The sequence below is a fragment of the Myotis yumanensis genome, unplaced genomic scaffold, assembly GCF_028538775.1.
Source record: "Myotis yumanensis isolate MYYU_CA2020_CCGP unplaced genomic scaffold, mMyoYum1.0.hap1 SCAF_3, whole genome shotgun sequence".
Classification (NCBI taxonomy): domain Eukaryota; kingdom Metazoa; phylum Chordata; class Mammalia; order Chiroptera; family Vespertilionidae; genus Myotis; species Myotis yumanensis.
Window position 1 is genome coordinate 199,146,953 of NW_027223754.1, and position 25,466 is coordinate 199,172,418.

General features: G+C 41.1%; 1 protein-coding gene across 1 annotated transcript in view; it reads right to left on the minus strand.

Moving 5' to 3' along the window:
* The window catches only part of SLC5A8 (solute carrier family 5 member 8), a 44,819-nt gene that overhangs the window by 17,271 nt on the left and 2,082 nt on the right, over positions 1–25,466 (minus strand). Inside the window, exons 2-9 of the mRNA XM_070410905.1 lie at positions 18,710–18,775; positions 16,243–16,294; positions 12,873–12,940; positions 11,713–11,867; positions 9,706–9,846; positions 6,640–6,769; positions 2,060–2,148; positions 1,075–1,187 (exon numbers count right to left, since the gene is read on the minus strand). Coding sequence (XP_070267006.1) covers positions 1,075–1,187; positions 2,060–2,148; positions 6,640–6,769; positions 9,706–9,846; positions 11,713–11,867; positions 12,873–12,940; positions 16,243–16,294; positions 18,710–18,775 — 814 coding nt within the window. The remainder of the gene's footprint in view (positions 1–1,074; positions 1,188–2,059; positions 2,149–6,639; positions 6,770–9,705; positions 9,847–11,712; positions 11,868–12,872; positions 12,941–16,242; positions 16,295–18,709; positions 18,776–25,466) is intronic.

Here is a 25,466-nt window from a genome sequence, read left to right on the forward strand (position 1 = left end):
CCTCTTATTTTATATGCATTATCTCTAAACCTCATAGTGAATATTTTTCCCTATTTCCCATATAAAGAAACAATAGTGTGGTGAAGGCCTGGTTGGGGTGGGGGGATGGCTGGATGGAAAGGGGTAAAGGGTGGGGGGAATGGGAGACATCTGTAATACTGTTAGTCATTCATTTTTTAAAAAATATATATATTTTTTTATTGATTTCAGAGAGGAAGGGAGAGGGAGAGAGAGATAGAAACATTAATGATGAGAGAGAATCATTGATCGGCTGCCTCCTGCACGCCCCCTCCTAGGGATCAAGACCACAACCCAGGCATGTGCCCTTGACTGTAATCGAACCCGGGGCCCTTCAGTCCACAGGGCGATACTATAGCTACTAAGCTAAACCAGCTAGGGCTGTTAGTCATTCATTCTAAAACAAGTATGCCCAAGATGTCGAAATGAAGGATGAAGTACACTGTGAAGATTTCTTTGAGTCAGATATTACATGTGAGTCATCTGGGAACCTTTCCATTCAAGCTGATATTTAACCCCAATTCAGGTTCTATAATCTAAGAATAGAACATGAGCATTCCTTGCCTGATTTTATAGACCATCTCTAGGACAATTTATGTGCGCAGATGGAACAGACAATCAAGTTTGGTCAAAAGTCACAACGCTGTTTTTTTATCTTCAGTTCATACACTTAGACAGCTCCTTAGATAATAAAGAAAAAGCGTGGCTCTTGGTTCCAAACTAGGATATTTCTTAAAATTTTGGTCTAAAGTTGAAAGCGAAAGGGTTGAATGTTTTTTTCCCCTGTAGCTAAGATTTTAACAGATTTGGGTTAGAAAGAAAATAGGAAAGGAGAGTCAAATAGAACCCATGGAAATGGTTCTTTGGATTTCTGACAATGAACTGTTTACGTGTCCCCAAATCTTAATGGTAAATATGTCACAGGCATACATATGGGCATATATTTACACTCAGAGGTTCTTACTCTGAATCTTCCATGGGAAAGAGTATCTCTAAAAATTGCCACCCAGAGCTAAAAAAAAAAAAAAAAAATGGAACTGTGAAAATGAAACTTACTCATTCCTTGAGAAATCCAAGAGAGAGATCTCTCCGAAAGCGAGCGGAAGTTAGGTTTGACTAAATCTTCCACAGTTACTGCTGCTAAGGCATTAATACTGGAGGACACTGTGCTGTAAGGGAAAATAAGACACTTGATTTAGAATATTTAAACTTTAATAATATTTTAAATGAGAATGAGAAAGGGAAAAACACATTGTTACTTCTGAAATGTAACTAGATTTCTACTATATTATTGTTAATGATCACAGCATCCTCTTCTGAAAGCTGTTATCCAAGAATGATTCAGGCAACACTCATAGTCTTAGAAGTAAAAAAAAAAAAAAAGGATAATTTAATATTGCTTCCATGTTGCAATTAATCATCAGTGTCTGTAGAAAGAATTTATAGATTATGCAATATTATTATATGATGACTTTAAAACATACTTTTCTTTGTGCACAGAAGGACTGTCTGTCATAAGTCCTCACTAACATATGCCATAAATATAAATAATATTAATTTCCTGGTTCCTCACTAACATATGCTATAGTTTGTTAATAATAAGAATTCCCTGGAGCAAACACAGAAAGAAAGTGAAATGAGTAAGTTCAAATACAAATATATTATTCAGCATGTAAATAGGAAATTTTAATTCTAATTTTCCATTTGACCACATTTTAGCCACATGTATATTTTAAACCAAGACTGCGGGCACCCGTTTTTGATAATTAGTGAAAGCCACCATCACTCATCACCATTATTGTGACCCTAGAGGGTACATGATAGTGTATTAGATAGTAGGGACCAAGCTAAAGTGGAAACTGATGATAACAGATGGCTAGCCCATAGAAATAAGTCAGACCGACAGAGGATACTGAAGCAGACTGTCTCCTTTGGGCCATTTGTGCCCATGTCTAGAATTCAGTTTTATCCCCACAAATATCCAATAAAAAATAAAGATCTCAACAAGGAAAACATGTATTACTAGAGTCACAGTACATACCTTAATGTTCCACTGTAAGCACAGGCCACAAAAAGTCCAGGAAGTCCTGGGTAATCTTGCAGAATGTCCAGGACCAAATAAGGCATGAGCTGAAAAATTCAAAAATTTACTCTTGAGTACTATATGCTACCAAATACAATTCATCAATGCCTCATTTATTTTGTGTTTTTCGAGAACTAAAGGTAACTATTCCACAAAATTGAAATTTCCAAATATCTAAAATTAAAATTTTTTAACTGCTAAGACTTAAAAAAGAGCATAGTAGTTAAAGCTACAGGCTCAGGATTCAGACAGATGTGGCTCTTTTTACTTAATTTCTCTGAGCCTCAGTTTCCTCGCCTGTAAAATAAGAGTAAAAAAAATAGAGTTGCTATAAGAGTTAAAGTAGATAATCTATGTAAAACTGTTAGTGCAGTATATGGAATATAGTAAATGCTTACTAAAAGGTAGCTATTCCCATTCTTTGAAATAATAACTTGATTTACAGGAAATAGTTTACACACCTCTGTGCTTAAATAAGCAGCAGTTACTTAACGTAACCTTACTTGATGACTCAAGGCTATCCTTGTGAACTTCAATCACTGCCCAGGACTGAAAGTGCAATTACAGCAGCATGAGAGACAGTGACAAGTGGAGAGTAATGTCAGTAAATACCTGCCTTCTTTTTTAAAAGTTCCTAAAACCTTCCTGGCCAGTGTGGCTCAGTTGGTGGGAGCCTTGTCCTGTACACCAAAAGGTTGCAGGTTTGAGCCCAGTCAGGGGCATATATGGAAAGGCAACCAATTGATGTCTGTCTCTGTCTGTCTGTCTATCTGTCTGTCTCTCTCTCTCTCTCTCTGACTCTCATCTTTCATCTCTCATCTCTCATCTCTCATCTCTAAGCATGTCCTTGGGTAAGAATGAATAAAAACAAAAACAAAAAGTTCCTGATACCAACTTGCTTTTTTGATTCATTACTTTAAAAAATAAATATTAAATAAGGATAGGAAGGTGTATGACTTCAGCACTATGCTATACGGCAATCTTTCAGCAAAATTTATTTTATTTTTTTGTAAATCCTCTCCCAAGGATATATTTTTCTCCATTGGTTTTTAGAGAGAGTAGAAGGAAGGAAGGGGAGACAGAAAGACACAACGATTGGTTGCTTTCCACATGAGTCCTGACCAGGGCTGAGCCTGCAACCAAGGTACGTGCTCATCACCAGAATCAAACCCAGGACCCTTCAGTCGACAGGCTGCCTCTTTATCCACTGAACCAAACAGGCTAGGGCAGCAAAAATGATTTTTAAATCAAAAGAAGCCTAAGTGGATAATTTTCCAGAAAAAAAAAATGTCCTCTCATTTGCATTGAAACATTATTGCTCCCTTCTCCCATAGTACAGAGTGGATGAAGCCCGTACCTTATCAGACTCTTTGATTTCATTCAACAAAGGTCTGTGGATGGGATATGGAAGAACATCTTCCACTGTTTCAAGGGCATGAACTGAATTCTCTTAGCAATGCTTCTTCCCCCATGTTCTCCAAAGCTTACTAACTCTTTATTCACAGAAAATGAGAATAGCACTTCTCTATGAGATTAAGACCCAATTTTTCTAAGATAAATTACAAGTTTAACTTCAAGCAATATTCTCTACATAAGCAAAAGTAAAGTGTCTACTGTTAGTGGTATAATGAGATCTAAAATCCTCTACCCTGTCATCAACTTTTCTCAAAATCTTTGGTATAATATTTCATATTCTGAACGTCCCCCTCAGGTATAGGCAGAATCAACGAGGTAAGACTGACTAGAGGAAATTAGTAAAACTATATCTAGGTAGTAATCCTGCCTCCTCAGGGTGAGCTCCTGGCGAGTGTAGCAGAAACATATCTTTACATTCCTCAGTTGAGATGTCCATATCATCTTCTACTGACTGGGCCTTATCTGTATTGCATCCTCAGTGAAATCTTAACTGAAATGACAACACATTACTGGAAACATCCTGTAGGGAGCAAACCTTTTTATTTTTCAGAAAGTTAACACACACTGTCTATGTGATCTGTGTATGTGTACAAGAGTGTCTTAGATGCTCTTTATAACAAGGAGCCTCAAGGTTAGGAAGTTGCGGGGGGGGGGGGAGGGGTTGAGGGGGTTGTTCAGGGGAAGCGGAAGGTATATTAGAAACATTTTTTAAAAATCTCTTTGTCTTCATCTTACAGACATTAAAGATTGACAGCAACAAAAAAATCACAAATATTCTTGACTAGAGAGAATATAATGGAAGGGTGCTTCCATCTTCAGAGTAAACATGATTCTTGGATTCTCTGGGAAAATAGGAAGGATCTATTTATCTAAAGGAGGGCATGTGTTAAGAGAGGATTGAGATACACAGCTCAAGGATGCTCTCATTTTTCTAATCCCACAAATTATATCTTTTTGGGAATATGTTATGCATTTGCACCAACATAAAATTCAGCCTATCTTCAATTCTAATGAGTCCCCTGGGCACTTGATTGACAGGCAAGTCTTAGAAAATAATTGTGGCACGAACTAAGAGAACTCAGGCTTTGTACTCTGGTAGACCTGGGTTTGAGTTCTAGCTACACTTTCTGAAAGATGGTAAATGGCATAGAGGTTCAAAGTTAGGACTCTATTGGCAGTCTGCCTGGGCTTGAATCCTGGCTCCAGGTTTACCAGCTGATTATTTAATTTCTCTGTGCCTCCTTTTCCTCATCTTTAAAAGGAAGATAATCGTAGAACCTACCTCAGTGTGTAGCTGTGAGAATTAAAAATTGAAATTTATACAAAGCACTTATGATAATGCCAGACCCATGGCAAGTATTTTATGAGTGTTTACAACTATTCTTATTTATTAGCTATGTGATCTTGAGCAATCTCTGTAACCTGAGATTCATTCATTCCCTTATCTGTAAAATTAGAATCACAAGGGTGTGAGAATGAGATAAAGCAGGCAAAGCTCATGGCAAAGAACCTCATCACATAGTTGATATTCAGTAAATGTTCACTCTTTCGACCCATTTTTCTGTCACTTAAAAACTGAAAGGTAAGAGAATATAGTCAATAATAATGTGGTAAGTTTGCATGGTGACAGATGATCACTTGAATTAGTGGGATGAGCATATTGTATGGTATAAAAATGTCAAATTGATACTATTGTAAATAATTTGGTTATTAATTAACAGGGAAGGAGCAAAGGTAAGGAAGATATTACAAGCATGCCCAGCAAAGTTTGAGTGATGTAGGGAAGGTACTTTCCTGTCGGTCACACTGGGAACAGGTCATTGGCCAGGATAGGTGTAGCCACTACAAGGATGTGAAATGAGATACTTAAACTCCTAAACGAAGCATGTTTGACATGCTTGTCCTAATAAAGGAGTTCTCTCTTGCGCACAGGGCTCCTGGCTCACAATGGACTAATGGACTGTAACTAACCTGATGCTCTGTTGGACCCAGCTTCACTCTAGAACAAGAACTCTGGACACTGGCTGTGTTTTAGCTCTGTTGAATCCCCCTGCACATTTTCCAGTACTGGTTTAAGGGAAATGGGACTTTAGAAACACAGGGATGTAATTCCATGCAAATAAAAACCAGTCATCTTCCTGTGCAAATCTTAAAAAATTCTTTTTCTCAAGGTATTATAAGAACCTGACTTCTAATACGAGAGGCCCGATGCATGAAATTCGTGCAAGAGTAGGCCTTCCTTCCCCCAGCTGCTGGCATCAGCTTCCCTCTGGCACCCAGGACCCGGACCTAGGCTTTCCTCACAGCCCTGGCTTCATCCAGAGGGTTGTCCAGAAGGACATCCAGTCTAATTAGCATATTAAGCTTTTATTATTAAAGATAGTATTATAAACCAACTATACTTTAATTAAAAACAAAACAAATCAAAACTGAAAAGTAAACTATTTATAAATGGGATATCTAACAATATGACAAAATGTTCTACAGTAATATAGCTTATACAGACAGTCCTCGGGTTATGTTGGACTCGACTTACATTGTGTTGTGGTTACGTCGCCATCTCCCATTTATTTATAAAAAAATAAAATAAGATCCGTCATTTCGACATATGTACGTAAATGTTTATGTTTTTTATTATTTATTTACCAAAAGTAAAGGTCAGGAATTGTTATCTTTCTTTTAAATTTTTTTACTGTTTCACTTCATTATTGCTGTGTATGTGTTCCACGTGAGTGATGTAGGTGCTTATGTAGGTGGGTTCCAACTTACAGCGAAAATCGCTTTACATCGCACCGTAGGAATGGATCTCTGACATAACCTGAGGACCTACTGTATACAGCTTTGGCTTTTTAAAACTACATTTAAAATTCTATTCCCAGCCTTGAATTATTTCTTGAACTATTTAACACTTGGCTTGAAATTTTTTCAGTATTTCAATGTTTTAAACTTGGATACAGCATTCTTTATTCTTGCTATACCTGCCAAGTGCTATATAGAAGTTAAAGATGATTATATTGTGCCTATTTTCTATTTATCTACAAGAACATGAATACTCTTCCCTCCTATCTAATAAGCATTCTGAATGTCACTAATGCACATGTAAGAAAGACATGGTACTGAACCTGGTCTGGTGCAGACACTTTATTGTTTGTCCAAGGATCGCAGTCATGGTACCTGGAATATAGGGCGAGCCCACAAAGCACTGCACAGACGAGGATTACCCAGAGTCCCACAAGGTTGATGTAGAGAGACCTAGAGAAGTGAAAACAAGCCAGCAAATGACAGTTGTGATTTCCATCCCAAAGAAGAGGAAGGTTATTATATAAACAGAAGAAACTTCCATGATTATATTCAATAAATGTACATTATCTTTTACCAACAATGCTACCTATTTTATCCTGGCCTAACCTTCTATGTATGAATGACATCGATCAACAATGTGCTTGGAAATGCTTAGGTGACATTTTCCCATTGAATGAATGCATTCTCCTGGTTGGAGTTCCAAGGGCATTATTAGCTTTATAATGGTATCTAATTATACTACTCCAGGGCTTCTTGTCATGAAGATTTTAATAGTCAACAGATCTGCAACAATTACTGATTTTCCTTTAAAAAGTGATACAATTATAAGCTACTAAATATACTTAGCCTCTACATAGCAACTCATCAAACCTGTTTAAATGTGGTTTGTCATACCATCCATTAAGTATGAAAGGCAAGCCTATATTCCATAGACAGTATTTTCCCAAACAATGTTCAGCATTATAATGCATAGTGTGCACCCCAGTGGAGTGCAAAGGTTTATAGAACAGTGCTGGAGCCAGACCTGAACATAAATCCCATCTCTACCAACTATACATGACCCTGGGCAAATGATTTAGCCTTTCTGATTCTCAGTTTCTTCATTTTCACCTAGAGATAGCAATGTCGACCTCACAGAGTTATAGGATTAAATGAAATAATGTATATCATATGGCACAGAGCTTGGCAAGTAATAAACACTTGCTAAATGATAGTTGTTGATATTATTAGTATTGATGCCATTGAATGCTATGCCTTAATAATCAGTTAAATAGTGAATTTCTCCCACTAAGGTGCCTACATTTCTCCCCAGTGGTGCTATAGTAGACACTGTGATAAGCTGCCCCAGGGCAAAGAGGGGTATTACCCCCACAGTCATGTAGTGTCTAATGACCAATGGATTCAGAGATTTAAAAGGCCCAGTCTCCTTACCCTCACTTGGGACAAGCCTTAGAGCTTTAGAGCTCCCCTGAGGTCTCTGTTGAGGCTGTGTCACAGTCCAAATTCTCCCTCTGGCCAATCCTGTTTTCTTCCCTTCCTTCCCTTCCCTGATAGAGGCTGGCATGCTAACTCAGAGTTGGCTTCCAGTAGACGGCCATGCAACAGGTGCCCGGCAGGTGCCAAACAACAGACTGCTAGCCTTTTCCCTTGATTCACTAAATTCACTGTGTTTTGTTATTGTCTAGAAATAGGACAAGTAACTATATCTCATCTCTGAATCATAGAAAATATACCTAGACACTTTCCTGTTTAGACACCTCCCTTGCTTACATGTGAGTTTAATACTTTATCATATCATTTTATTTATTTTAATGGTATTCAAATAGATCAGTTATCAACATCTGTTGTCCCCAGTCAAACAGGGTAAGTCTGACTCTTGGGCTGGGATTCATTCTTCCCATGGAACAAATGTTGGAAAGCCAGAGAAAATGGTTCCGCTGAGCCCTGGGAGTCTGCCTTGTTAAGGAGACCCATTGGGCTATTTGGAAGGAAATTGCTTCTTTTTAAGAAAGCTCTAAAGCTGTTTAGTTATAAAAATGGGCTTTTTTGAGGTTTGTTGTGTTCCCAACACAACAGAAGAGCATGCGCACAATTACTTTGGGAAAGGCATCAGTTCTAATATAGATTTTCACTCTGGTGGATTGCTGGATATATACATTACATGCCTTCGAAGTTCCCTATAATACCACAACTCTTAAGCTCACTTTTGGGGGACTGCCTATCCAGTTATTGTACTCATATTCACATCGATTTTTCACTGTGGGATTATCCAAAGACAGGTAATGTCTAAACCAATTTACTCTCAATATATTGAGTTCTGACATGGGACATCACAATATTTTCATGTTCTCCTTTCAACAGAAATAGAATTGCCACTCCTTCTCCTACTCCAATCACCCTGTTACTCTTAATCATTCTATTTCGAGTTCTAAAGCCCCTAAATTCCTGTGGGCTGAGTCAGCCTATTCATCAGCATGAGGAGTGGTGGTCACAAGCTTACCTGAGGCCTCCTGAGAAATAACCAACCACTGTTCAGACTCTTGGCTCGAGCCAAGATGGGCTTGAGAGTTCTCTGATCATGTGGTCCTTCTGACCTCTGTGCTTTGCCCAAATGGCTCTGCCTACCTGAAATGCTCTCTCACTCTTCTCTACCTGCCACATGTGGTCATTCTTCAGGATCTGCTGGTTGACAGGAATCTCTCAACCAGGATTCACATCCCATGATTTGAGGTGGAAAAAGGAATTCACCTTTACTAGACCCCTACCATCTGTGTGTTGAACACAGTATTCTACAATACCCTCCATGAGATGTATAATATGTCTTATGTTCATTTTACAAGTTTAGAAACTGAAGTTCTGAGAGACTAAGTAACTTGCCCAGGACCACTCAAGTAGCAAGTCCTAGAGCAGGATAATAAACCCATGACTGTGTTTGAAAATAAAATACACCAGCACATCTGGCAATATAATGCTCTGGAACATTCCCTCTATTGTTACAGTGTTTCATGGAACTGTTATACCTCTCTAGTGTTATTTCACTTTTTGCATACTTGAGCATATTTTCCTAATTTGCTGCTAAGATTCTTCATGACAAGACCCATGTATTTACATTTTTCCCCACAATTCCTTATACAAACAGATGAATAATATATAACTATTGATAAGATTTGTTTTAATAATTAATATAAATATGTTTCAATATCTTATTTAAAACATACAGTACCACTTTGTACTTAACTACTTCATCCTTTCATAAGTATAGCATTTACCTGTTGGAATTTCATGATACCAAAAAACAAACTTGAACAAATGTAAGCTTGACTTATGAAAGAGTTTTTATAAAGACAATTAATGGTTAATGATAAAAATACTACAGTTAGGCTTACAGTTTTGCCTGGAATCTGCTTTTACAGGAAATATATCTCTGCACTTGGGATTGGTTGACACCATACAGGCTGGTCCACGTGAAGGTCCCTCCTAAAATAATTGTCCAGAATGTGTGTCTTTGCAAAGGATTAGGATTAAAACTAAATGAAAACAAACAGAAAACAAATCTGAACTACTGGCAAAAAAATTCCTACAGGAACTCCCCTTCCCCCCAGAGTAATTTTGGAAACAAGCAATGTAAACCTACATAAATATATATATATAAATATATATGTAAATATATATATATAAATATACACACACACACACACACACACATATATATATACACACACACATACACATACACACACATATGTACACATTTATTAAGTAATTATAAAAGGCAGAAATACTCCTAATTTAAGTTCAATGAAATAAAATTGATACTGTCAGAGGTTTGGGAATTCTGGATGGGATTGGGGAACATTAATATTCTAATCATTCTGAGCATTTATGTAAATTGTTCTCTCATAGCCACAGAAAATAATTTAAACAAGCCATGCTGTAATCAGAGAACAGCATGAAACTAAAAAAAAAAAAAAAAAAGCAAAAGGTCCTAAATACATCACAGCAACAGGTAATGTACTGAAATAAACATAAAATTGATACATCTTGTGTGTCTAATTCTTCTCCTAGCACATGTATAGTCATAGTTTTAATTTATAGTCACACTTAAGGATTCAGTCAATTAATAGTTTAAAGGTTTTTATGTTCTAAAGTTACTGTGCCATTATAATTGTGCTTTCTTAATATGCTGTGTGCACAAGCTAAATATTAACAGTTGAAAGTCATTTTATGACTTGTGCCAAATACTGTTACAAAGAAAGCTCAACTTCCACATTTAATACATCTTTAAACCCTTCTTAATGTATCACCCTGGGAGGAATGATTCTGCTAATCTCTGATACACAATACAAACTTGAAAATTTTCTGCAAAATTAGCTTTCATAAAAACTTCCTGAACATTATAAAATTCTGAAAATTTTTATCAAATCTCATATTTGAGATCGTTGAGTAAAACATTCCAATTTTGTGCATATTCTGACATTCCTATGGGCAGATGAGAGCCTCTATTCCATATTTTAACCTTTAACCTGTCGGGCCTAAACCGGCAGTCGGACATCCCCCAAGGGGTCCCAGATTGGAGAGGGTGCAGGCTGAGCTGAGGGGACCACCCCATGCACAAATTTCATGCACCGGGCCTCTAGTATAATAATAATAATTATAATAATAATAATAATAATAATAATATATGGCATCATAATAACATACTATATAATGCCAGGGCAATATAAATATCAGAAAATAAATTCTCCAGGCTGCTTGAAACCAAAAACTATCAAAGTGAAATCACTGTCTTTTGGTGTTTTTCTCTTAAGAGGTTTCCTTTCCTTGTCTATCTGCTATTTCTTCCCTTATCTCTCTACCCCACCCTTCCAACTCATCCAGACTTTATTATCTGGAAGCATATACTCTTTTTAAAAAAAAAAAAAATATATATATATATATATATATATATATATTTTATTGATTTCAGAGAGGAAGTGAGAGCTAGAAACATCAATGATGAGAATCATTGATCAGCTGCCTCCTGCATGCCCACTACTGGGGATCAAGCCTGCAACCCTTGGGCATGTACCCTTGACCTGAATCAAACCAGGGACCCTTCACTCTGCAGGCTGATGCTCTATCCACTGAGCCAAACCGGCTAGGGCAGCAAATACTCTTTTGCTATCAATCCTTTCCCAGGAGGAAGTGCCATCCTAAGTACATCTGACTGATTTAACCCCTTAGACACCTGGTGAACACTCTACTAGTGTTGCCAGCTTCAATTTCTGTGCCACATCCTTAGTGGTTGGTTTGTTTTCTAATGTAAGGTTACTATTTCAATAAAGATATTATTTTCACAGAAAAACAAAAATGAAAGGAATATTCTATTAGTTAAGAGGTAAATAGCAACTTACTTCCAGAAGTTTAATCTTCCACCATTACGGGCATCATTTATAATAGGGCCGATTCCTCCTTGAATCACTGAAGCTTGTATAAGCACAGAAACAAATCCCGCCAGCATGATCCCGACTTGAAACACATCCGTCCAGACAACTGCTTTAAGACCACCCTTTGAAGGGAAAGTGTATTAGGATTAATGTTTCTATCAGACATTATTAAGCACCTGTATGCTTATGCATTATGCTGTAAAAACTTATTGAATACATGGATATTGGCCAAGAAGTGCACCCCAGAGAGACAGGTTGGAAGAGCCTTCAAGAGCAGGTGATATTTAAGCCAAACTTTCAAATGTACGAGAGGCAAAGATAGAAGGTTTTCCCAGCAGAGAAAACAGCATGGGTGAAAGCATAGATAGGTCATAGTATATGGCATGTTGAATGTAGATATGTATTTTGGAGTAAAGTGGAGTGGTATGGAGAGATTGTTGGGAAGAAAATTCAGAATCAAATTGCAACAGCAATATCATAGATTTTTATCCGATAGGCAGGGCTGATATTCAAACACTATGCACATAGAAGGTCATATCAATTGTTGAAACACTAAAATTTTTTTTGTATTAGCCACTGCCACACACTTCCTGAGTATCCCCTTTCATTCCCTTGACCTTGGCTGAAACAGCCTCTCCTTTTAGGAGGGGGCCCTATCTCCTAAAAGATCCAGCAATTAAAGGGTTAAAATACAACCCACCACAGAGCCCATAAGACTTGCACCACTCTAAGGACCAGCATCCATGGAAGTATCAGTGCCCTTGCCATACTGGTTCTTCAATATTTTGACTGTCACTAAAGGCAATGGAAAGTTATCTCAGGTTTCTGAGCTGAGGAATAATATAAACACAGCTATAATAACTTGGCAGCAGTAAGGTTGAATTAGGAGATAAGATTAGGGACCATTGCATGGTTCAGATGAAAGAAAACATTTTCAGTTATGATGAATGTTCTACAAAGGATCAAATTTTACCCCAGACTGAATATTCCTTACCAAAAAAAGTTATACTGTGGGAGGTGGGAGAGTAGGTGTGAACAACCCTGATTGCAGCATACAGCTACTGGAATTTTTGATTTTGCAAAAGCAAGTGTGTAGAGTGAAAAGAGAAACAAAGTTCTTGACATACCAACGTGCAGTAGAATGTGCAGACCACCCCTGTAGCCACCACTGCGCCCCACAGATCAAATCCTGTGACTGTCGAAGAAAAGAAAATGCATGTATAACTATGAACCATGTATAAGAAAAGTACTTCTCAAAAAAAAAAGAATCAGGGGGAAGCCATATCCTTTATTGGGTACCTACCTCTTTCCCACTTGCCTAAAACTAAGTCCAAATCTTGTAAGATGTACCAAAACAATTGGAGTTTAAAGTTCTATCTGATGAGTTAAATAGACCTGGTTTCTACCCTCAGACACCATACATAGATCCAAAAATAGCTAAATTAAATACATTAAAACACATTTGCATTGTAATTAAGCTAAGAAATGGCTTAATACTATGAGGTAGTTATTTGGACTGAATGGAGTCCTAGGTATGGTACTTGTCACCATGGTTCAAATAAACACACTACCCTACCAACCCTTGAAAGAAAGTTGTCCATGTTACTAAAATGGGACTAAGGTAGAGAAAAGTCTATATAAGTTTCTACCATTTACCTAAGTAGTAGAGGGGCATATTATATTATATAAAATAGAAGAATGACTCCATGGCCACAAATTTGATAATGAAACAGTTCCTTGAAAGACATAATTTGCCAAAATTCACACAAGAAGAAATAGGTGACCTGACTAGACTAGATCCATTAAACAAATTGAATTCATATTCTTCCAAATCAGAAAGCTTCAGCCTAGATAGGTTTACTGGTGAATCTTAGCAAACATTTAAAGAAAAAATCATACCAACTCTCTTCAGAGGACAGAAGCAGAGGAAATACTTCCTAACTCACTCTATGAGGCCAGCATGAACCTAATACCAAAAACAAAGACATTGCAAGAAAAGAAAACTACAGACCAATATCTCTCATAAACACAAATGCAAAAGTCCTCAACAAAATATTAGCAGATCTAATGATAAAAGTGTAAAAAAAATTATACACCATGACCAAGTGGGGTTTATCCCACATATGCAAGGGTTTCCACATAAAATAAGAGACAAAATATAAAACCAAATTAGGCAAATACCCAAATTTGAATTTGAAAAAGTGGAAATATTAATATGTTTTTATTGATTTCAAAGAGAGGAAGGGAGAGGGAGAGAGGGATAGAAATATCAATGATGAATCACTGATGGGCTGCCTTCTGCATGCCCCCTACTGGGGATCAAGCCCGCAACCCCGGGCATGTGCCATGACTGGGAATTGAACCCTGACCTCCTGGTTCATGAGTTGATGCTCAATCATTGAACGACACTGGCCTGGCTAGTATAAACTCTTAATTTAAGTTTTATTTAATATATATCCCCTAGTTCTGTCCACTGAAAAGACCTAGAATAGATGGGGCCAGGAAATTTACAAGGTAAGACTGAAACATCTTGCCATTCCAGAAAGCAAGGTAGCTATTAAACACTACTGGAAATCATGTCAAAAGAATTCAAGAGGTAACTTAAGAAGGCCCCAGCTGGACAAAAATGAGGTATTAATGTTAATGTTTTAAATATAATGATGGTATAACAATATTTTAAAAACACATCCTGGTACAAGCGTTATAAAATACATAAGTCATGGGAAAGTAATGTACAGCATGGTGAATATAGTTAATAATACAGTATTGCATATTTAAAAGTTGCTAAGGGAGAAGATCTTAAAAACTCTCATCAGAAGAACAAGAAATTTTGTAACCACATATGATGGTGAATGTTAACTAAACTTATTGTGGTGATCATTTAGCAAAAGACACAAATATTGAATCATGTTGTATACCTGAAATTAACATCATGTTACATGTCAATTAAACTCAGTGAGGGGGGAAAGCATGTATTTATTTTTAAAAGACATTGAATTAATAAAAATGATAAATTATCTCAGATTTACAGCAAAATAATCTAGTTAGGGAAACAGGGAGTGAATTAAACCAAGAATTAAGAATTATTAGTGTAGGGATAAGGATACATTAGGGTTCAATATACTATCCTCTCTATTCTAGTAGATGCTCAAAGTTTTCCGTGACAAAGGAAAAGACTTGACCTAGAAAATGTTCAGCTCCCATTCAGTTAAGTAAGTTTCTACTGAGCACCTGTTACACAGTAATATTTCCACTGTCTTGGCAACTGTGAAATACACAATTGATATTCAAGTGGTCAAAATACAGTCCCTCAGGTTCTCATTTATTCCAAGGAAGTTGCTCAATAAACTGGTAAGAACCGTGTCCTTGGTTTCTTTACATATTGAAGGTACTGCTCTCTTTTTCCTAGAACTGCACTTTAAACCCTAAAGTCAACACCTTCTTAACACTTAAAGCTAACACGTAACTTATGAAGTTTACAGCTCAGTTTTTTACATATGAAGTGATTCATTTATGATGTTGGTACTATTGACACGGAACATGCCCCACATTCAGAAGTCAAGAGCACATTTTATAATGGAATTATTCTTTGTAACGATACTGTTGTACTTTATAAACTTGGGTGATAACTACTATCTATCTATCTTGGAATTTTAAAAAATTAGTGTGGAGTTAGCAAGGTGTTTTGTGGTTTGTGTTTGTGTGTGTGTGTGTGTGTGTGTGTGTGTGTGTGTGTTTTCATTTTATTGTACCACATTCTTCTCATCACAGAATCCATTTGTCCATTTTACAAGGAAGTTTTAGACGTAAACTCCCTTCTAATGGATAAGAAATCAAAGAATGTGGAGTTTCCCTGAAGCCTTTTGAGAATCTGACTAACATGAACATAGGCCTCAATAAACTATCCTAGTTTCACTGCTATTATCTGCCCAAATCCAGAGAATATAATAATTTGTTGATCAGTACAACCTTCACACATTTGTTTATAAGAACCTATAGCCATCTGTCCTTTTGTCACTAGGAGCAGTCAGGTATTTCAAAGCACACAGATCTATTTCTTTTACATTTTGGACCACATTAGAAGTGAGAAAAAAAGATTCTCTCCCTTCCAGATTTTACACTGTAACTGAGCCAAATAACAAAGGGGCGGGGGGGAGGCCTCATGGAGATGGGCTGGAGGTTGTAGCCACAGAGAGGAAGTACAGTCCTTCACTATTTAGACTATAGGAAGCACTCATTCTGAAGGGATGGAGAATGGCTGTTTGGTACTTCCCAGAGACTCACTTGCCCAGTGAATTCTGTCCTAAAGTGCAAACCTTTTGAAGCTATGGATCCAAGAACCCAAAGAAACTGCTAATGTAGACACTGAGCCCACCTTTCCTAATTCAAGCCGATGCAGGTTATTGGAAGCATTCCTCCATCTCCCCATCTCCCAGAGAATAAGGTCTACTCAAAATGAACCCCCAAAATGACATAATTGGTAACTCTAAAATGTACCTTGATTCAACGCCAGGGCAGGGGCATAAATAACAATTCCAGTATACAGAACCTGGGGAGGAAAAGAAGACCAAATAAATTATATGAATTACAATATCAATATTTTTCTACAAATTCAATTATGAATTAAAACAGCAGTTTCAATACACTTAATAAAATTTGTTTATAACTTGGAAATGTTATTTAAGTAAGATTGATTCTCCTTTTCTATTTGTGGTATCATCATAGGTTACAAAAATCTTTTACGACCAATTTTGTGTAAAAATAGGGACTCTCACCCTGGCTGGTGTGGCTCAGTTGGTTGAGCATCATCCTGATCACCAAAATGTTGCAAGTTTGATTCCCGGTAAGGGCACATGCCCAGGTTGTGGGCCAAATACCTCATAGGGGTGCATGCAGGAGGCAACTGACCCATATTTCTCTGTCACATTGATGTTTCTCTTTCTCTCTCAAAGTCAATAAAAACATAATTTTTAAAAATAGGGACTTTTCATGTGGTACTTAGTGTAGATAGTGATCCATCAACACAAGCTAGATATCAATTTTCCTAGATCTAAAATAATTAAAAAGAAATAACGTAAATTTAAAAGTGGATGGTCCCTTATTCTTATGCCTTCAAACAATTGTTAATCACATAGAAGCTAATTCTATGGTCACTCTATACAAACATATTATGAAAAGAATCATATTATGTAGTATTAGAAGTCAGTCCTTCGTATGGGAGATGCTAAAGCTCCCCTCTTTTTGTAAGAATGAACTAGCTTTCCAGTCATTATTCTATCTAAGTTGAAGATTTGAAAATGTTACCACAGGCCACCTTCTTAACACTAGTCCCCACTTTTCATTTCAGTTGGTATTTCTAACAATGATCCAAAGAGGGTCTGAACTGTTAGTAAATACAAGCTACTGGTCTCAGCTCTGTGTCACAATGTCTACTATACCCCAAAGGGCCCCTTCCTTTTATACTGCAAGTGTTAAGGACTGACATAAGTTATGTAATTCACAAAGATATAAATTGGAGTCTAGCCAACTAATTTACAAAGGCACTCTGCCATGCTATAGCAAATGCTCAGGTAGTTTTTGATTGGAGAGATGATCTATATATATAAAAGCCTAAGTGACCATCACAACCGAATGGACGGCCGAACAGGCTGCGTGGGGTGACCAGGCCGGCAGGGGGGTTAGTGAGGGGTGACCAAACGACCGAGCAGCAGGCTGCATGGGGCGACTAGGCCAGCAGGGAGGGCATTTGGGAGCGACCAGGCCAGCAGTGGGGGGCAGAGAGAGGTGACCAGGCCAGCAGAGGGGGGCAGTGAGGGGCAACCAGGCCGGCAGGGGGAGGGGGCAGTTAGGGCAACCAGGCTGGTGGGGGGACAATTGGGGGTGACCAGTCTGGCAGGGGAGGCAGTTAGGGCTGATTAGGCAGGCAGGCAGGCAGGTGAGCAGTTAGGAGCCAGTGGTCCCGGATTGTAAGAGGGATGTCCTGGGGATTGGGCCTAAACCAGCAGTCAGACATCCCCCAAGGGGTCCTGGATTGGAGAGGGTGCAGGCTGGGCTGAGGGGACCTCCCCCCCATGCATAAATTTCATGCACCGGGCCTCTAGTATTATAAATAAAGATGAGAATGAAAACTTCTTCCTAGACTTCCATTATCAAGCCCATCCCTAAAGCACCTAGCTGCCAAGAGTAGATATAAATCATGTGACAAAGATCATGACAAGCCTCCAGCAGCCAGATGGAGGGCGGGAAGCAATCTCTGGCACTGACTGCTTGGCAAATCTTTGCTTCCCATTATGTCAATCAGTGAATCTATACTTGCATACTCTTGAATTACTGGATTGTGCGCTTGGCTTTAAAAACACCTTTAGAGTGTATGGCTCTATTGTTTTACCTTCAGTGACTGCTTCAGTTGGGTTTCAGGTTCCATTTTTAAAAGAGAGAACACATTCACTTTTTAAGCATGCTTTCAAAGATATTTCCTAATGTCTTCCTACATCAATTTTTTCAAACCTATTATTTCACATGTTGCAAAAGTACTATGAAACATACAACTTGTTTTCCCAGTGTCACAATTCCTGTTCTCAGCTACTACAGCTCTTTCAAAAGTCTTTGTCATCTCAGTAATGCCCTTACTGTCACTTGGGTGGGGAGGAGCGATGGGGAAAAGTGTATTTTTCTAAAACAATATAACTGTTGTTTAATCAATATAATATTTAACATTCACTTATATCATTCTGTTTCCCAGGGAAAAATTCATTTGTTAAACACTGCTCACTGTTTATTTGTTAAAACACTGATCTTATGGGTTGATGCTGTGTATTGACAAGTGTTTTTGCTTTTTTGTTTCCTCCTATTTTCAACATCTCTTTTTTATCTTTCATGTGTTTACCAAAAAAGTGTGGCCCTAATGCCTTGATTAAAAACATTTTAGATGACAAAAGGTAAAAATTAAAGGACTGTTACTTACTGTTTGAATAATGTAGACAATTGTTCCACAGAGACGAACATATTTGTTAAATCGAAGTTCTAAATACTGTTTCCAAAAAAGAAAAAAATGGTTAATATGTGAAACTTCTGAACACTTTTTTTAAATCAGCAGCTTAATAAGTAAAGAACTCATACAAAACAGTTCCCTCACCCCCAGAAAACTCCCTTATGCTGCTCTTTTGTAGCCAAACCCTCCATATTCTTCCAATATTTTTAAATATATATCTTTATTGATTTCAGAAAGGAAGGGAGAGATAAACACATCAATGATGACAGAGAATCACGGATCAGCTGCCTCCTGCATGACCCAACCGGGAATTGAACTGTGACCTCCTGATTCATAGATCGACACTCAATCACTGAGTCACGCCAGCTGGGTTTCCAATAATTTTTTTAACCTAAATCAGTCCATGTCAATTTCTGTTCAGAGCTAACAACCTTGCCATTCTTCCAACTCTCCTTGACATCTATTATATCTCATAATATAGTCTGCTCACCTCCTATATTATATATCAGAACCAGAGGCCAGATGCACAAAATTCATGCAAGAGTAGGCCTTCCTTGCCCCGGCTGCCAGCAATGGCTTCCCTCTGGAACCCAGGACCCTCTGCCTGCCGGCGGGCAACCGGGACCCGGGTTCCTCTCGCAGCCCTGGCTTCATCCAGAAGGTCGTCCGGAAGGATGTCCAGTCTAATTAGCATATTCTGCTTTTATTATTATAGATGTATTATAGAGTTAGAATCCTAGAACTTCACAGCTGGAATGAAGCTGGAGTCTAAGACATTCTTTCACTTAAATATTATTATCACATGTAGATTGAATTTTAAGACTGACAATAGTCTTTTCATAAAGTAGAAAAAAAGAGGAAAAAAACCCTGACATTAGGTAATAAACAGGGGAAAGGATATTTTTGCTTCATAATCACAGCTAACATTTTAAAGTATTTGCTTTGTATACTGTCCTCTCAACAACTACATGAGTAGGTATCCTATATTATAAAGAGGTAATATGACAATTGACCATCACACCCTCACACAAGATGGCCACCCCCATGTGGTCACAAGATGACCGCCACAAGATGTCTGGCAGGGGAGGGCAGTTAGGGGCAACCAGGCCAGCATGAGAGGGCAGTTGGGGGTGACCAGGCCTGCAGGGGAGGGTAGTTAGGGGTGACCAGGCTGGCAGGGGAGAGCAGTTAGGGGTGACCGGGCATGCAGGGGAGGGAGGGCAGTTACGGGTGACCAGGCTGGCAGGGGAGGGCAGTTGGGGGCAATCGGGCCTGCAGGGGAGCATAGTTGGGGAACTATTAGGCATCAATCAGGCTGGCAGGGGAGTGGTTAGGGGTGATCAGGCTGGCAGGCAGAAGCAGTTAGGGACAATCAGGCAGGCAGGCAGGCAGGCGAGTGTTTGGGAGCCAGCAGTCCCAGATTGTGAGAGGGATCAGGCCTAAATTGGCAGTTGGACATTCCCCAAGGTGTCCCAGATTGGAGAGGGTGCTGGCTGGGCTGAGGGACACCCCCCTCCAGTGCATGAATTTTGTGCACTGGCCTCTAGTTAAGTATAAATGCATGAGGAAAAGGGCTCAGAGAGAACCCCAATGTTGCAACTTAATAATTGTCAGAGCCACAATGCAAATCTAAGAACATTTGATGCCAAAAGCTGTGTATATAACCACAACATCATTTAAAATAAACAAATAAACAAACTGACCACTGTCTAAGACTCCTATAGAGTGAGTGATAGCATTGGCACATAGTAGAACCTCCAAAAATAATTAATGGATAAAAGTTATGCAGTATAGCACATTAGGGGAATAGTTCTAGCCCTTGTCCCAACGTTACTCCTGACTCCATCAGCTTGGGGCAGTCACTCAAAATCTCATGTTCCTTCCTCTTGAAAATGAGATCTTATAAATAACTAGAGGCTCGGTGCACAAAAATTTGTGCACTGGTGGGGGGGGGGTGTCCCTCAGCCCCACTTGTGCCCTCTCACAGTCTGGGACCCCTCGGGAGATAACGACCTGCTGGCTTAGGCCCACTCCCAGGTGGCAGAGGGCAGGCCCAATCCCTAGGTGCAGCCCCTGGTCAGGCTCAGAGTAGGGCCAATTGGGGAGTTGGGGCACCACCCCCTGTCATGCACAGAGCAGGGCCGATCAGGGGGTTGGGACGCTGCCCCCTGTCACGCACAGAGCAGGGCCAATCAGAGGGGTTGGGGCTCCTTACCCTGTCACACACAGAGCAGGGCCGATCAGGGGGTTGGAGAGCTCCCCCCTGTCACACACAGAGCAGGGCCAATCAGGGGGTTGGGGAGCTCCCCCCTGTCATGCACAGAGTAGGGCCGATAGGGGAGCTGGGGCACCGCCCCCTGTCACACACAGAGCAGGGCGGATCAGGGTATTGGGGCGCCGCCCCCTGTCACCCACAGAGCAGGGCCGATCAGGGGGTTGGGGCACTCCCCCCTGTCACACTCAGGGCAGGGCCGATGGGGGGGGGTTGGGGTGCCGCACCCTGTTACACACAGAGCAGGGCCGATCAGGGGGTTGGGGAGCTCCCCCCATCAGGCACAGAGCAGGACCGATCAGGGGGTTGGGGCGCTTTCCCCTGTCATGAATAGAGCAGAGCAGATAGGGAGGTTGTGGCCCCACCCCCTGTCACACAGAGAGCCGCAGGGTGATCAGGAGGTTTGGGCGCTGCCCCCTGTCACGCTGCTCAGGGGCCAGGAGGCCTCGCGGCTCCGCTGATCCCAGTGCTGGGAGGCCTCGTGGCTCTGCTTGACACCGGGGCAGTGAGGCCTCGCTGCTCAGCTGATCCGGTGCTAGGAGCCCTCGCTGCTGCTGATCCAGTGCTGGGAGGCCTTGCAGCTCTGCTTGACACAGGGGCAGTGAGGCCTCGCTGCTCCACTGATCCCGGTGCTGGGAGGCCTCGCTGCTCCACTGATCCCAGTGCTGGGAGGCCTCGCTGCTCCACTGATCCCAGTGCTGGGAGGCCTCGCTGCTCCACTGATCCCGGTGCTGGGAGGCTCTGCTGATCCCAGTGCCAGGAGGCCTTGTGGCTCCGCTGATCCCGGGGCGTGAGGCCTCGCAACTCTGCTGATCCCAGTGCTGGGAGGCATATTACCCTTTTACTATATAGGATAGAGGCCTGGTGCACAGGTGGGGGCCAACTGGTTTGCCCTGAAGGGTGTCCTGGATCAGGGTGGGGGTCCCGCTTGGGTGCCTGGCCAGCCTGGATGAGGGGATGATGGCTGTTTGCAGCTGGTCACACCCCCTTCAGGGTGGGGGTCTCCACTGGGGTGCCTGGCCAGCCTGGATGAGGGGATGACGGCTGTTTGCAGCTGGTCACACCCCCTTCAGGGTGGGGGTCCCCACTGGAGTGCCTGGCCAGTCTGGGTGAAGGGTTGAGGGCCGTTTTCAGGCTGGCGGGTGGCTGAAGCTCCCAACCTCTCCTTTTCTTTTTTTTTATTCTGGGATTTATTTACCTTCTATGGCTGTCACTGGAGCTGAGAGCCGGCTTTAGCTCTGAGGCTCGGCTCCAGCTCTGAGACCTCGGCTGCAGAAAGCAGGTATCTGGTTTGTTTGGCTTCTATAATTGAAACACTGTTGCAATTCCAGCTCAGCCAGCTGGCTGAAAGCATGGGGTTTGTTTAGCTTCTATAATTGCAACATTGTTTCTTAGAGTGCAAGCTCTGAGCCCAGCAGCGACAGGCGGGGAACCTTGGCTTCTTCCTTCACTGGAGCAAGCAAGCCTCCTGTTCGCTTCAGCTGCCTGGCTGCCGGCCGCCACCTTGGTTGGCAGTTAATTTGCATATCGCCCTGATTAGCCAATGGAAAATGTGTCAGAGGTACGGTTAATTACCATGTTTGTCTATTATTAGATAGGATTCTTTCCTCTCTTGCTGTGCAAGGTTTTGGAGACTATCCTATATAATAAGGAGCTAATATACAAATCGTCGCACACCCACATGCCATCAAGCCATAACGGCTCAGACACTCAACACTGGGGAGAGAGGAATGGGGACCATCCAGGCATAAATGAGCTTGTGAGACAGAAATGGGGACCAGCCAGGCTGTGGCCCAGGAAAGGAACAAGCTGCCCGCCCTGCAGTCCTGGGTGCCAGCGGCTGCACCTGCGCCTGCAGCCTGGGAGAGGGACAAGCCACACGCCCCACGGTCCTGGGCACCAGCAGCTGCACCTGCGGCCCAGTCCGGGAGAGGGACAAGCCATCCAGGAGAGGGACAAGTTGCCTGCCCCTTGGTCCTGGACACCAGCAGCTGGGGTTGTGGCCTGGGAGAGGGACAAGCCGCCCACCACGCAGTTCTGGGCGCCTGCGGCTGTGGCCAGCCCAGGCGAAGCTGGCCCGGGTCCTGGGTGCCCTGTGGCTGGCCAGAGGAGGGAATCCTGGGTCCTGGGTGCGGGTTGAGGCAGAGGAGGTTAGGGGCAATCAGGCAGGCAAGCAGAGGGGTTAGGGGCAATCAGGCAGGCAGGCAGGCGAGCAGTAGGAGCCAGCGGTCCTGAATTGCAAGAGGCAGTCGGACATCCCCCGAGAGATCCCAGATTGGAGAGGGTGCAGGCCGGGCTGAGGGACCCCACCCCCTGTGCACGAACTTCTTGCACTGGGCCTCTAGTCCTATATAATAAAAGGCTATTATGCAAATCGGTGTAAAACTAGTCGCTATGATGCACACTGACCACCAGGGGGCAGATGCTCAATGCAGGAGCTGCCCCTGGTGATCAGTGTGCTCCCACACGGAAGCGTCACTCAGTCAGAAGGCAGGCTCACAGCTGGCAAGCACAGCAGTGGTGGCAGGAGCCTCTCCTGCCTCTGTGGCAGTGCTAAGGACCCCTCAGCGGCCATCCCCCGAGAGGTCCTGAACTGCGAGAGGGCGCAGGCCAGGCTTGGAGACCCCCCATTCCCCACCCCCAGTGCACGAATGTCATGCACTGGACATCTAGTCAAATGATATAAATGGATGGGGAAATGTTGTAAACTGTTCATTCAGAAGACATGTAGTTGGTATTCAAATCCATAGGCCTTGAAAATTTGAATCTCAGTGAATTACATGTCAAAATCATCCAAGGATAATTTGGAATACATTTTAGAAGACTCATCAAGTAAGCTTGGAAACAGGGCAGTGTTATCTCTTCAAAATATTTTTAGTAAAACTATTAAAAATGAATGTACATGAACAGACAGAGAAGTATTTGCCTTTTCTGGGTATATGCATCTAAATTGCTGGAAATTAGAGAAAACTGAAGAGAAAAATGTGATGAAGTTAAGAATGTATATAGTGAGTTGCACCAAATAACTTGGTTCAACTAAGTTAATTCTCCTTTCCCCCTCTGCCCCCCGTGGTTGCTGGATCCAGGAAAACCTAAGGATCTAACCTCACACAAGACCAACTCAAGACAGAACCAAAAAGTCTATCATTATTTCAGCTATCAGTGGTTACTGGGCTGCTAAAGAAATACCTGGAGACCTTCCAGAAGCTCAAGTCACTGAAAAATAGATTCAGAGAAGAGCTTAGGATTTCCAGACAAAGCTAGAGAAAAATAATCGGTGCCTATAGTCAATCAAGATCGGTTATAGTCCTCAGAATGTTGAATAATTTAGAGACAACAAAACTTCTACTGAATAATTTTCAAGAGTCTGGACAATTCAGTTCAAACACACAGATTTCACTGGATCCAGAAAGATACGGAAGAAGTGATGAGTGAAATTGCATTCCTGCATTTTGCTCTTATCTGTGACTCTGGACGTTGCTAAACTCCTATCAGGACTATACTTTGAAGGCAGTGATAAATAGATGTCAAAAATGCTTCTGAACAGCTGATTTTGGCTAACTGTAAACAGAGAAATTTCATACTTGAGTGAGAATGCCAGTATCACTCAATGCTGAACTCCTTATTCTCTATGGGTGGCTTCGTCATTCACCATAAAACAAAATATTCCTTCAGAAGACTCACCAGAGCCTTCAGAAGCCGCCAATATGCCCCACTGCACAGCCTCTGGGCAAGTGTCTGCTTTGCTTCATGCTCTCTTATGTAGCTTAATTTATTCTGAGCCTCTTTGTTTGCGAAGTGGGGCTCTCATAGTACCTCCCTTATAAGGACTGTTTTGAGGACCGAGTTTGATAATGTACGTAAAACAGGCAGCCAGTGCCTAGAATATTCAGTAAACATTAGTGATTTTCTTGCTTGTTTTAGCTGGAACCCTCCTAACTTAGCCTCCAGCACTCAGGAAATGTGTGGGAAATGCGTTTCTGGTTGAGTTAACGCGTGCCCTGCAGGGGCACGGGTCAGTGGTTATGAGAGCAGCATTCACCTGTGAGAACTGAAGTCCTCTTACCAGATTCTTTGAACTCTTTCTGCGTGTTGGACTTGGTTAACTACAGATCAGAGCTCACAGACTCAAATGCCTACAGGTCCCATCAGGTAACATGCATGAGGTGAGTGGCATTGGCCAGGTGTCCCTATATTAATATGTTGGAATATTCCCCATGTCCACTAAGAAATACATTCTCTCACAGCTCCCTTGAAACAATAACTCCCTTCAACCCTGCACAGTTTCCCTTTTGCATTTTTGATAAAGTCATAAATGCAGATTAAGAATTATCTTTCTAGCACAGGAGAGTAACCATGCAAATGCAACAATGAGACCTCCATATAGAAATAAGGAGTGATGCCCTAGCTGATTTGGCTCAGTGGATAGAAGGCTGAAAGGTTCCAGGTTAGATTCTG